The 12,530-nt window shown below is 40.7% G+C and overlaps 1 protein-coding gene across 1 annotated transcript in view; it reads left to right on the top strand.

The window, feature by feature from the left end:
- Positions 1 to 322: 322 nt before the first annotated feature.
- Positions 323 to 12,530, top strand: part of FBN2 (fibrillin 2) — a 224,600-nt gene continuing 212,392 nt past the window's right edge. The window contains exons 1-4 of the mRNA XM_024120349.2: positions 323 to 591; positions 1,429 to 1,511; positions 6,913 to 7,011; positions 9,940 to 10,035. Of these exons, the coding sequence (XP_023976117.1) occupies positions 338 to 591; positions 1,429 to 1,511; positions 6,913 to 7,011; positions 9,940 to 10,035 (532 nt within the window). The 5' untranslated portion in view covers positions 323 to 337. The remainder of the gene's footprint in view (positions 592 to 1,428; positions 1,512 to 6,912; positions 7,012 to 9,939; positions 10,036 to 12,530) is intronic.

Here is a 12,530-nt window from a genome sequence, read left to right as displayed (position 1 = left end):
CTGCTCGGGTTACTTTTGTAATTTCCCGCCCCCGCCTGCTGGCGGTCCTGGAGTCGCTCGGGGCAGCGGCCCGGGGGATGCAACGTGGACCGCGCGGGGCTGCCGGCCGCTCCGCCGCCGCGCCTCGCCGCCCGCTGCTCTAGAGCTCGCGCCCCGCCGGCAGTCAGGGGGCCGGCGCTCGGTCCGGGGCTCCCACTAGAGCAGGGAGCCCGAGCTCAAGGGAGTCTCCGGAGCCGACGAAGGACTTGTTAGACCTGACTTTTTTCGGGCCGCGTAGATTTTGTCTTCGAGCGCTCCTTCTCCGCGGACCACGGTCCGCGCGCTCTCAGCGCGCGCGATGGGGAGACGGCGGCGGCTGTGTCTCCAGCCCTACTTCGTGTGGCTGGGCTGCGTGGCGCTCTGGGCGCAGGGCACGGCCGGCCAGCCCCAGCCCCCGCCGCCCAAGCCGCCCCGGCCCCAGTCGCCGCCGCAACAGGTCAGGCCCGCAGCGGCGGGCTCTGAAGGCGGGTTCGCAGTGCCCGAGTACCGGGAGGAGGGCGTCGCGGCGGCCAGCCGCGTCCGCAGGCGAGGACAGCAGGACGTGCTCCGAGGGTAGGTGGGCAGGCGGCACGGGGGGAAACCTCGGCTTGGCAGCTTTCCATCCCACCCCCTCCCAAAACCGAGTTCTGGCGGCTAGAGCCGGGGCCCCTTCCACCAGTAGACCCCGAAGACTCCCAGAAGCGCCTCCCCCTTTTCCTCCGCAGTTCGGCCGGCAAAAAAAAAAAAAAAAAACCAAAAAATAAAAAACCCCACCTCCCTCGGGGGGTTGGGCAGCGGGTGGGTCGGAGGCCCCCGGGTGCGGATCGCGGAGCGCCTAAAGAGCCCGCCGTGCGGGAACAAGTTCCTGGCGGAAGGCGCGCTTGAGGCCGCCCCGCGCCGCGCTGGGGCTGGTCGAGCCTGCCTGCTCCCCACCGTCGGGGGCGCAACTCCCGAGCCTTTTGTTTGAGGACGTGTGCGGGGCTTCACAGCTCACTCTAATCATCAAGCCGAGCGCTCCACCTTCCGACTCGCCATCCTTGACATGTCAGGGCCAAAGTAACAGTTGATCAAGGAGGGATGGATTTGGGGACGAGGGCAAGGATTTTTGAAACGGAGTGTTCCCTTTGTTCTCTGCATCCGGAGGCTAGAATAGTAGCAAATTATATGTTTCCCTGTTTCTTTTCGCTCTTTAAAAAGGTAGCAACGGAGGGCGGATGAAAGGCAATATTTAGACATTTCTTACCCTCCTCATTCCAGTGTCTAGCTCGTTTACTTCCACGTCTGAGCCCCAAGCCCCAAGAATTTGACGTGTAGTTTTGGTCTGTTGGTTGTCCCATAAATGTTACGAAAACTGCTCAAGTATTACCGCAGCCCTCTCTAAGTGTGCGTTACTTCACTTGTCTATCGCAGGCCCAACGTATGCGGATCCAGGTTCCACTCCTACTGCTGCCCGGGATGGAAGACGCTCCCTGGAGGAAACCAGTGCATTGTCCGTGAGTGCTAGGCTGGGATCGCAGTTTGGGGCAGCACGCTCGGCCCCATCTCAGGGCCGACCTCTTGCATTCAGTCTTTTGGACATACATTTGCGTTTAGAATCCGGTGGCCACATAGCAGTAATAATTAGGACGCGCGGCCCCATTTGAATGGTGGGGAAGAAGCAGCCAGTTTAACTCCGTTTAGGCTTCACTTGTAGACTCTGTTGAAGGGCAATAATAATAAAGGTTTCAAAGATACTTGGAAGTTTTATCTTTCTATGTCTATTAATACAAACTGAAGGGGGAGTACAGCAATTCCCCAGATAACCCACACCACTTTTTTCCTGAAGGAGAGCAGATAAGACCACAATGTGATTATGTAAATTATCTGCCTTTTGACTCTGCAGGAGGTTTAGGCCTTCTGAAGATCAAGCTTTCTTAGGCCTCCATACAAAACCGCTTTATTATCTCTGGTTTCATCTCAACAGTCACCTAACATAGATATGAAAGGAGCACTCTCAGAGATTTAGAGTTGATCCAGGTTAACAAAAGTTTTAAAAGAGAGAACTCTTCCAAATGGCTTGACTTTTTTTTTTTAATTTTTGGAAGACATTTAGGAAATTTAGGATTTCCAGATCCCAGATCTCATAGTGTACAGTAGATTTCCAAAGTGTGAGTCTTAAAACTTCAAAAGTTTTGCATATCTGACCTTAAAAGTTTTGATTATTTTATTCAGTTTCCAAAGTGTATACCCAGCTCTCCAAGTTTTAATTGGAGAAGTCATTAGTTATCATTATCAGCCTCACAGTGGTGGACTATGGGATGTCTTACTTCACATGCCTGTGAATTTGTGAGTTGAAGTGTGACTGGCCTTGTGTATTTATATAGCACAGCCACATTTGCCTTGTTGGGAGGACAGCCAGGTATCATAGCACATTTATTTAGAGACAGTCTTGACTTTAGATTGACCTCAGTATTCTCCAGGGAAAAGATAATTATGCCACATGAAGAGAGAAAAAGGGCAAGCCATACTAGCCAAGGGATAATAAGGATGTAGTGGCATCTCTGACTCTATATTTATTGGTTTTGTGGGTTTGAGATAGACACTTGATGTTATTTCTGTGCAGTTTTTGAAAAGGCATGATATCTCAAGCGTTGTGAATACTAGCTTCTTATTATTTCTACCCTAAAAATCCCACAATATCCAGTAATGAGGCAAAAACAGGAAGCAACAACTGTGTTCTTTAGGGTGATTCATAAATATTTTAAATAAACCTTCTGATTATAAGCCTTTACTTTTATTAAAAAGAATGGAAGGGTATTGGATTCTTTTCCCTCCAGCACATAAGTCATATACATGAGGCGTTTGTAGAGGGTGCATTTACTTTTTCAGACCAGTAGGGTGTTACTGTGCCTGCTTTAAACTTACATGGTTCCTAGAATTCTGAAACAGCTAAGTCACTCACCACACACCTGCCATACTAGCCGGGAGTGACTTAGGCACTGTGGAAAGTCTGACTCACTAAATGTAATGAATGTAACTGCCATTATTGAGTTGGAGAGTAGCCGAGGAGAAGGGATTGGTTTATGGTACGTGTTGAAAATCTGTAAAGTCAGATTTTATTGGATCAGTGTGGAATGGGAATTCCAGAGAACAGAGCCTTCCAGAATATTTGCAGTAGGAAAAATATATATATATGTATATATATGGCCCTCTGAGTGTCAGCTTTAAATATATTTTTGGTCTTTGAGTAACATTGTGCCCTTTACATGTTTAGAAAATCAGCTTTGGAAATCTCAAAGTAACAGTGAATATTGTAGCCTTCATTTCTGATACTCCAAGTATTTGGGTGCTTATGAAATACACTGGAATGTACATGTATCATAAATCTATAAAAAGCATAAACTTTGAAATGATCTCTATATCTCCAAGAAACATTTACAGTACTTGTGTCAAGAGATATCTACAAAAATATTTATTAGCACATTTAAAAGGTAATTAAAATACCCAAAACTATAAAATAGTGCAGAAAAGATAGGGAGACTGTAATGCGTTTATATTCTCTTGCATGGCTCTCATCTAAATTTTACCTTAATATTTTGCGTTAAATTCACTAGTTCAATTAGTTTGACATTTAAAACCGTAGTATATGGAGGTAATAACTAAATTGAAACCATCATAAAGTCAAAATTAAGAATTTTCATTCCATGAAATTCTGCCATTTGCAGCAATGTGGATGGACCTAGAGAAAATTATGCTTAGTGAAATAAGTCAGACAGAGAAAGACAAAAAAATGTATGATATCACTTATATGTGGAATCTAAAAAATAATACAAATGAATGTATGTGCAAAACAGAAACAGACTCATATATACAGAAAACTAGTGGTTACAAAGGGGAGAAGTGGGGAAGGGACAAATTAGGGGTATGGGATTAACAGATCCAAACTACTATGTGTAAAATAGATAAGCAATAAGGATATATTGTATAGCACAGGGAATTTTAACCATTATATTATAATAACATAATGGAGTGTAATCTGCAAAAATACTGAATCACTGTGCTATACACCTGAAACTAATATTGTAAATCAACTAGACGTCAATAAAAAAAGAATTTTCATTCCATGACTTTCTTATGATAACAAATTATTTATTATATTTATTGAATTTCCATCATTTAGCCAAAGAAAAGCTCTGAGGAAACTTACAAAAAGAGAATAAGTGAAATACAAATACAAAAGGAGGACCAAAGATTAATTTCCTTATACATTTATACATCAACATTTTTTCTTTATAGAAAGATATTAAAATGATCAACTCCTAGAATTTTAATCTGGTTGGCCTTGACCAGGCTTCATGAGAACATATTAAAATAAAAAATATATTTCTCAAACTACTGGAAACTTAATGCATTTTGATTTGAGTCTGCGTCTTGTTGTTATTGTTCTTAATTGTGGCCTGCAAAAATCACTGAAGTACTTCCAAACTTCCAAATATTTGTTTCCAAAAGGATGAAATTGACTTTCTCACTTTCCATTTGTTTTTTTAAAATCTTGTTAGAACATGAAGCAATGGAAAAGTTTGCTTATTAATTTTTTTGTTGTGAAATTATACTATGAAGAGCATTTTGATCAGTGGAATAACAGTGGGAAGGGGTTGGCCCAGAATCATAGCATTTGAGACCCGAAGAGACATCAGAACATTCCAGTGTAATCCTTTTGTTTTATTTTACCAGTGAGAAAACTAAACCCAGAGAAGCTGTGGGTTTTTTTCCGAGCTTGCAGTGGGTCAATGGCAGAGCGGGAACTCAACCTCAGACCTCTTGCATACCATTCATTTACTCTCCACTGTGCCATGCATCTTCTCCCAGCATCACTGAAATCCCAACACCCAGGTCCTCTCTCCTTTCCCCTCTGGTATTTCTGGGCCTCATCGCTTTTGTAATTGTGGGAGGGACAGATATTTAGATGAGATGTACTGTAGTTTGAGATGAGTGTGAAGAGAAAGAGCCTAAGCATTCTTGCTTCTCTTGGGTTCACAGATATACGGGGTACACCTGTGGCCATGACAGGGATCTGTCGGAGGATGAGTAGTCTCCAGCCCATCAGACCTTCTTTGGGTTTAGGACCTGGGAAGGGACACTTTGTATATAACGTAAGCCTAGACTAAATGTCTACCTGCTGAGGGTAAGGGGGCTTTGAGATAAAACAATGTTTTAGTAAACATTTGTCATTGTAAAGTTATTGGTGATCAGAAAATCTAGCACATTTTAAGAATTAATAGTCAACTCCATGGCAGAAGCCATGTTCTTGCCTAAAATTGTTTTTTATCTTCACACTATAATTTATGACATTTTCGTTTATAGGGAGTGCTAATAGAGATGCTGGCCATATTATGTGGGTGTCAAAGGCAATCCAGAGAGGAAAAACATTTATTGAGTCAGTTCATTTCTATAGAACACACCCTTTATATTATGTATTGAGGGGCTCAGATCTCTTTGAAAGTTGTGAGACCCCCTCCCTAGCGAAAGATACATACACACATTTATATACATATTTACAGCTAGTTTCAGGGCATTCCCAGACTCTGTCTTCATAATCCACTCATGGAGCATTAAAGCACTTGCCTGTGTGCACACAGAGAATTCACTTGTGGGTATAGAGATTAATCTCTCAGCTCCTAAATGAACTGAATCTAAATATGGGAGAGACTTCCCATTTGAAGGTACTGGGCTACCGATTTTGAGGATCTGTGGTATGTGCTGTGTCAGTGAGCCTAACATTCTTTGCTCTGATGACCCTCATACTTTGGAGGTCATAGCTGCAGGAGGCTTTGACTCTCCCTCCATCAAAACGTCGCAGCAGCTTTTCTGAGCAGCCGGAATAGGCTAGGTTGTGGAGGTAAAATGGGAGAAGAAAGGCTGGAGGAAGGAGAGAGAGAATTATTAAGGGGAACCAAGATTGATGATGGGGCAGGTCAGATACCAGCCGGGAAGGAATGTGCATGGAACCCCTGGGGCTTGGCCAAGTCGTTAGAGCGTGGAGTCTCCAGCTCAGCCAATTTCACATTCTCTGATTCCTGTGAAGGTCCTTTACAGAGTCGGCTGTGTTTTTTGAAGGTATGCAGGACCTCTAGGTTTCCTCAACACTCCCAGCTTCCTAGGACCAAGACTGTCTTCTCACGGTGAATTCCGAGTATAAACTCTTTCCCTTGAATGGAAAAGATGACCTGTATTGATAAGAGTTGAATGATTAGGATTATGGAACTTGAAGTAGCTTCATTTGTGTGCACATTATCGTAAGGATACTTAAGAGACTTATTCACTTGTCTACAATGGGTAATTTTGTTGTATATCTGAAATTAGGCATTATATATCACATATTTAAAAACATTTTTTAACATCTTTATTAGAGTATAATAGCTTTACAATGTTGTGTTAGTTTCTGCTGTATAACAAAGTGAATCAGCTATATGTATGCATATATCCCCATATCCCCTCCCTCTTGCATCTCTGTCCCACCCTCCCTATCCCACCTCTCTGAGCTGATCTCCCTGTGCTATGCGGCTGCTTCCCACTAGCTATCTATTTTACATTTGGTAGTGTATATAAGTCCATGCCATTCTCTCACTTCGTCCCAGCTTACCCTTCCCCCTCCTCGTGTCCTCAAGTTCATTCTGTTTGTCTCTTTCTGACTTACCTCATTCTGTATGACAGACTCTAGGTCCATCCACCTCATTACAAATAACTCAATTTCGTTTCTTTTTATGGCTGAGTAATATTCCATTGTATATAATATATCACATATTTTGTATCTTAGTTTTTCAGGTTTATTGTTTTTAACTATAGTTTTCTTATTTTGTAAACTATGGTTTATTACCTAATTGTTCGTTCGCTTCCCTGTTGTGCTTTCTACAGCAATTTGTAGAAATAGTTGTGGAGATGGATTTTGTTCCCGTCCTAACATGTGTACTTGTTCCAGTGGCCAAATATCACCAACCTGTGGATCAAAATCAAGTATGTTTTTAATATGTGACCTTATTTACTGCATTATCTGTAAGCTTTTGGGTAAATACTAAATGTCCTTTTCAATGAGGATATAGACCCGTGATAATTTTCCTCACTAACTAGGTCAGTACTAGTCTTTGGAGTAAAAATCTTTGGTGGCTTAGTTGTTGCCACCAACAACTAAGGGGTAATGGGGGAGTGATTTTCATTAAGAAAAATGATTTCATACTGATCCAGAAGCTATGTGTCTATTCAGTAAAAGAGCCTGGATTTAGTGGAGAAGTAATTCTTTGCGAGTAATAGCTATAACTTATTGGGTTTTTACCGTGTTGCAGGTACTGTTTTAAGTGTATAACTATATCATTTTATTTAATTCTCACATGAATATTATGAGATACTATTATTACCCCATTGACAGAGAAAGAGAATGAGACACATAAGTTTAACTCGCCCAAAGTAACATAGATTTGAAGCCAGGGATTCTGATGTCTAAGCCTGTAGTCGCAAACCCTCAGCTCTGTTTATTGCCTTTGCTTAACTCCTGTGGCTCATATCCTGTTTTCTGGGTTAACTAAAGGGGAAGGATAAGAGGATTGAGATGACAACAAATATTTATTGTGTACTGACCAGGTGTTTTACATATATTAGCTATTTTGCTTTACACATACTGACTCCCAACAGCTCTGTAAGATCACAGTAACAGTGGGCTAAGGTTGTGTTTTGCATGACCTAAGTAGAAATAGTTGGGTCTTTAAGGTCCAAGATTAATCTTTTAGGCCAGTGTTTAAGGTAATATTTTATAGCAAGGTGGAAGCAGATCTTATTTATTTATTTGCTCAATAATTAAATAGATCTTTGTCTGCCTCAAGCTAGTGTGAAGTTGTTACATTTTTAACACTTCTCTCTACAAATTTTCCCTAAGAAAAGGTAATAGATAATCTATCTGATTGAGGAATATAAGATTCAAGATTCATGTAACAAATGTCATTGTCTGATGATGAAACTTCTGATTAATGCTCTAGTTTCGTTTTCTGTGAAAATAATCTGTCATTTTCCCGACCTTTGAAAACCTGTTATTTAGAAATCCTCGAGACTTTCTTGACCACCCTGATTAGCAAATTTCTTTCACTACTTTCCTGAACCTCCCTTGTCTGACTGCCTGGACGATACCATTCCCCATATCTTCATTATCCTGTTCTCTTAATTTTCTCATATACACCCTCAGCAAAAAACCCAAACCTGAAGAAATTTTTTACAGTTCAGTTTCTTAGTTCCTCTACCTGGGCAGCTGAACAATCACTGGCTGACCCTCAGTTTATGGTATGTAATTTAATAGGGGATCCCTGAATTCATTTGGCCTTGAGTAATACTGGCTGCCTTTCCATCGGGAACTTTTCTCTCCTTTCCAGTCCTCATGATGCTCCAGCTCCACAAAGTATTTAGCACCATTAATCACTATCTTCTTGAAATGCTCTCTTTTCCCTTCACTTGTAAACTATTAATGGCTCACAATACTCCTTTTCTTGATTATTATTTCTTAGTCTCCTTTCTGTATCTTCTTTATTAGCCTTACAGTCACAGTTAGGTATTCCCAAGAGTTCTGTCCTCCCTGGGTGAACTTGTTTACATATATGTGTTCAGTTACTACCAATGTGTTGCTAACTCATAATGATTATCTCTAGAGTAGATCCCTCCACTGAGCTTCATATTCACATGTTCCATTTCCTATTGGACATCTCCACTTGAATGGATAGCAGGCATCTGAAACTGTGGCATGAAACTCTTGATTCATTGTTGACCACAGTCTACTTCTTCCACAGTTTCCTTGGCCCCAGCAAATGGCAATGAGCACAGTGCCCTGCCGTCATAATGGACTTGACATCCACTGTCACGGATATTACATCCCTGTAGGGAGACAGACAAAACACAAGTAAACAAACACCACAAAGTCATTATAGATAGTGGTAAGTTCTCGGAAGGAAACTTTGCTGTGAAGGAGAACAGCCTGGAGCCAAGGAGGAACCTAGATGCAGGAGCCAGACAAGACCACTCTGATGAGATGTGACATCGAAGCTGAGTTCTGAAGGATGAGAATGAGCCGGGCATGAGAAGAGCCAGGGAGGGACCCTCACAGGGAGAGGAAGTAGCAAATCAAGAGACCTTTCCTCCACTTGAGAAACTGTGAAAGGTTCATGTGATTACAGAGAGGAAGATTGGGAAGAGAAGATCTTAGAGAAGCAGGCACATCCAGGGAGATAATAACACGGCCTCCTTGGTCATGGAAGGGTTGCATTATATCCCAAATGCAACAGGGAGTCATTGAAAGGGTTTCAATAAGAAAATGAAGCAATGCCATTTATATTATTAAAAGATTACTGTAGCTGCTCTGCAGAGAAAGAATTTGAAGAGGGTAAGAGTAGAAGCTAGGGAACCTATCAGGAGGTTACTGCAACAGTCCAGGTGAGAGATGAGGGTAGCTGAACCACACAGTATCAATGGCGACAGCAAGGAGAAGATGGATTTGAGATATATTTTCCAGTGGAACCTGCAGACCTTGTTAAAACACTTGACCTGAGAGAAAGAGAAACAGTTGCTTAAGCACTGGGTGATGGCAGTGCCAGGCCTCAGCCACCGCATTCTGAATGGATACATGAGTGCTTCCTGCATCCTAGAACTTACACTTCTAGTCACCTTATATTTCCTTCTTTTAACATTGAAAGTGTAATAGATTTTAAATATATACTAAATAACATATGTTGTAACAGATATGATCGTGTGCATACTTACTACAAATAAATAAAGGTATGCTTGGGTCATAACATTTACTTCCGTAGAATACATTTGTCATTAATTGGGTATTTAGTATAGTTTTATAACTCTCACAGATACTATAATTTTAGTGATTGATAATTTTATGTTTTTTGTTGTTCTTTGCAGTTCAGCAGTGCAGCGTTAGGTGCATGAATGGTGGGACCTGTGCAGATGACCATTGCCAGTGCCAGAAAGGATATATTGGAACTTATTGTGGACAACGTAAGCAACATTGGGATAGACTCGATTTATTAGAAACAATTTGATTGAGTGGGCATTTGATACTGAGTCATAACTTAAGGTCTTGTAAAGGATCTTAAAATCCTTTAAAAATATTTTGATGTAGAAAAGACATACCTTATAGCTGAATACCTAATTTTTTCCAGTTCTTTAAAAATTTTTGTTTTAGAGTACTGATGTTGTTGAACATTACTAGTGCTTTATCAAATTTGACATATATCACAGGTAAATATTTACTTGATTTTCTTTTATCTAGTTCCATAATGCATGCATACCTTTCTGAAAAAAATGGTAACGTTTGCTGTGATCTCTCTCTCTTTTTAGGGTATCCCAAATTTAACCCTAGCAGAGCCAATCTTAAAAATTGTCCTTTGCTCAAATATATTTTATTATTTAATACCACAGTACAGGGCTGTGAAGTGATTTTTTAAAAATCATGTCATTGTGAAAGAGGGAGCTTTAATCCAGCAAAGCTCTTCACTCACTGGAGAATATCCTATTATAATCAAAAACAACCTTTTAGCAAGAATGTAAGGATGATAGCTCTTGTATTTTGACTTATCACTGGGGAGTACTTTAGGTTAGTGTTTCCCAAATTGTGGGACTCTTACAGGAATCCCCATATTTTTAAGTATGGATGAGTAGGACATGATATTAACGAAAGTTGAATCATAAATAGTAAGAAAGTCCCTTTTCACTCCGTTTGCATTTCATCAGGTGCAGAGTCTAGGTTTGCTGCTAATCATCAAGGCCTCCCTAAGAATTGTTCATTAACCATTTTAACATAGCAAGACCACATCTTAGATGTGCAAGAATATCTAGCTTGTTTTAAACTAACCTTATTCTGTTTTAGTTGCAGTTTAAAAAACTTCTAAAATTATTATAAAGTATATATAATATAAAATTTACCATTTTAACTATTAAGTGTATGTTCAGTGGCATCAAGTACATTGACATTGTCATGCAACTGTCGCCAGCATCCATCCACAGAACATTTTTTGTGTTGCAGGACTGAAACTCTGTACCTATTTAATGCTGTCTCCCCATTTCCCCTCACCCCATCTCCTGGCAAGCACCATTCTACTTTCTGTCTCCGTGAATTTGACAGCTCTAGGTACCACATGTAAGCGGAATCATATAGTATTTGTCCTTTTGTGGCTGGCTTCTTTCACTTAGCATAATGTGTTCGTGGTTCATTTATGTTGTAGCTTGTGTCAGAATTTTCTTCCTTTTTAAGGCTGAATAATATTCTGTTTTGTGTGTATATCATATTTTGCTTTTATCTATTTGTCCATTGATGGACACTTGAGATAATTCCACCTTTGGTTACGAATAACACTGTGGTGAACCTGGGTGGATAAACATCCATTCAAGTCCCTGCTTCAGGTCTTTTGGATATATACCCACAACTGGAATCGAGGGATCATGTGGTATTTCTGTTTTATATTTTTTGAAGACCTGCCCTTCATACTGTTTTCAATAGTGGCTACACCGTTTTATATTTTACTACAGGTGGGAACCAGCAGTGCACAAGGGTTTCAGTTTCTCCACATCCTCACCAACAATTGTTATTTCTGTTTTCTTGATGGTAGCAATCTTAATGGATACAAAGTTGTATCTTCTTGTGGCTGTTGATGTTATTTTTGAGGTTGCCTTCAGGTTTGGGTAATTTTAGCTTTCCATTTATAAGTGCTGTAAAGTTTTCTTTTAAAATAATTTAAAATACACAGGTGAATTGATTTAAAGAAAAATATTCTCTTAAGGTCAGGAGTCAACAAACATTTTCTGTAAAGGCCAGATAGTAAATATTTTACATTTTGTGATCCGTGTCACTATTCAACTCTGCCATTGTAGTGCAAAAGCAACCATATGCAAATAAAAAAGCTTGGCTGTGTTTCAGCAAAACTTTCTGGACACTGAAATTTGAATTTCATATAATTTCCACGTGTCACAAAAATATTCTTCTTCTTTTGATTTTTCAACCACATAAAATTGTAAAAACCCTGCTTAACTCATGGACAGCACGAAAACTGGCAGTGAGCCAGATCTGTCCTGTGGCCCATAGTTTGCAGACCCCTTGTGTAGGTGGTTCTCAGGTATGGGAAAAGCTGTTCAGCTAGCCTGAGGTTGAGCCTGGGAAATGGAATCTTAAGGAATTTGAGCGAACACCGTGCACTGAGGCCAGTTTTTTGCAAGAATAGAAGATGCCAATGTAATAACTTTTTTTAAGCTAGGGTTGACCAGGCGAGAGCAGGAAACAGCTGGACAACAGTGGATCAGAGATTGTAACAAAATTTTTTTTCATAAATGATTTTTTTCTGTATTTTTTTCATACATTCAGGCATTTTCCAAATTTTATACAATGGACTCCAGATTATAACTACTTAAAAAAGTCTATTATGGGGCTTCCCTGGTGGCGCAGTGGTTGAGGGTCCGCCTGCCGATGCAGGGGACACGGGTTCGTGCCCCGGTCCGGG

Source organism: Physeter macrocephalus, chromosome 8 (genome assembly GCF_002837175.3).
Source record: "Physeter macrocephalus isolate SW-GA chromosome 8, ASM283717v5, whole genome shotgun sequence".
NCBI lineage: Eukaryota > Metazoa > Chordata > Mammalia > Artiodactyla > Physeteridae > Physeter > Physeter macrocephalus.
This window is presented reverse-complemented; position numbering and strand designations above follow the sequence as displayed.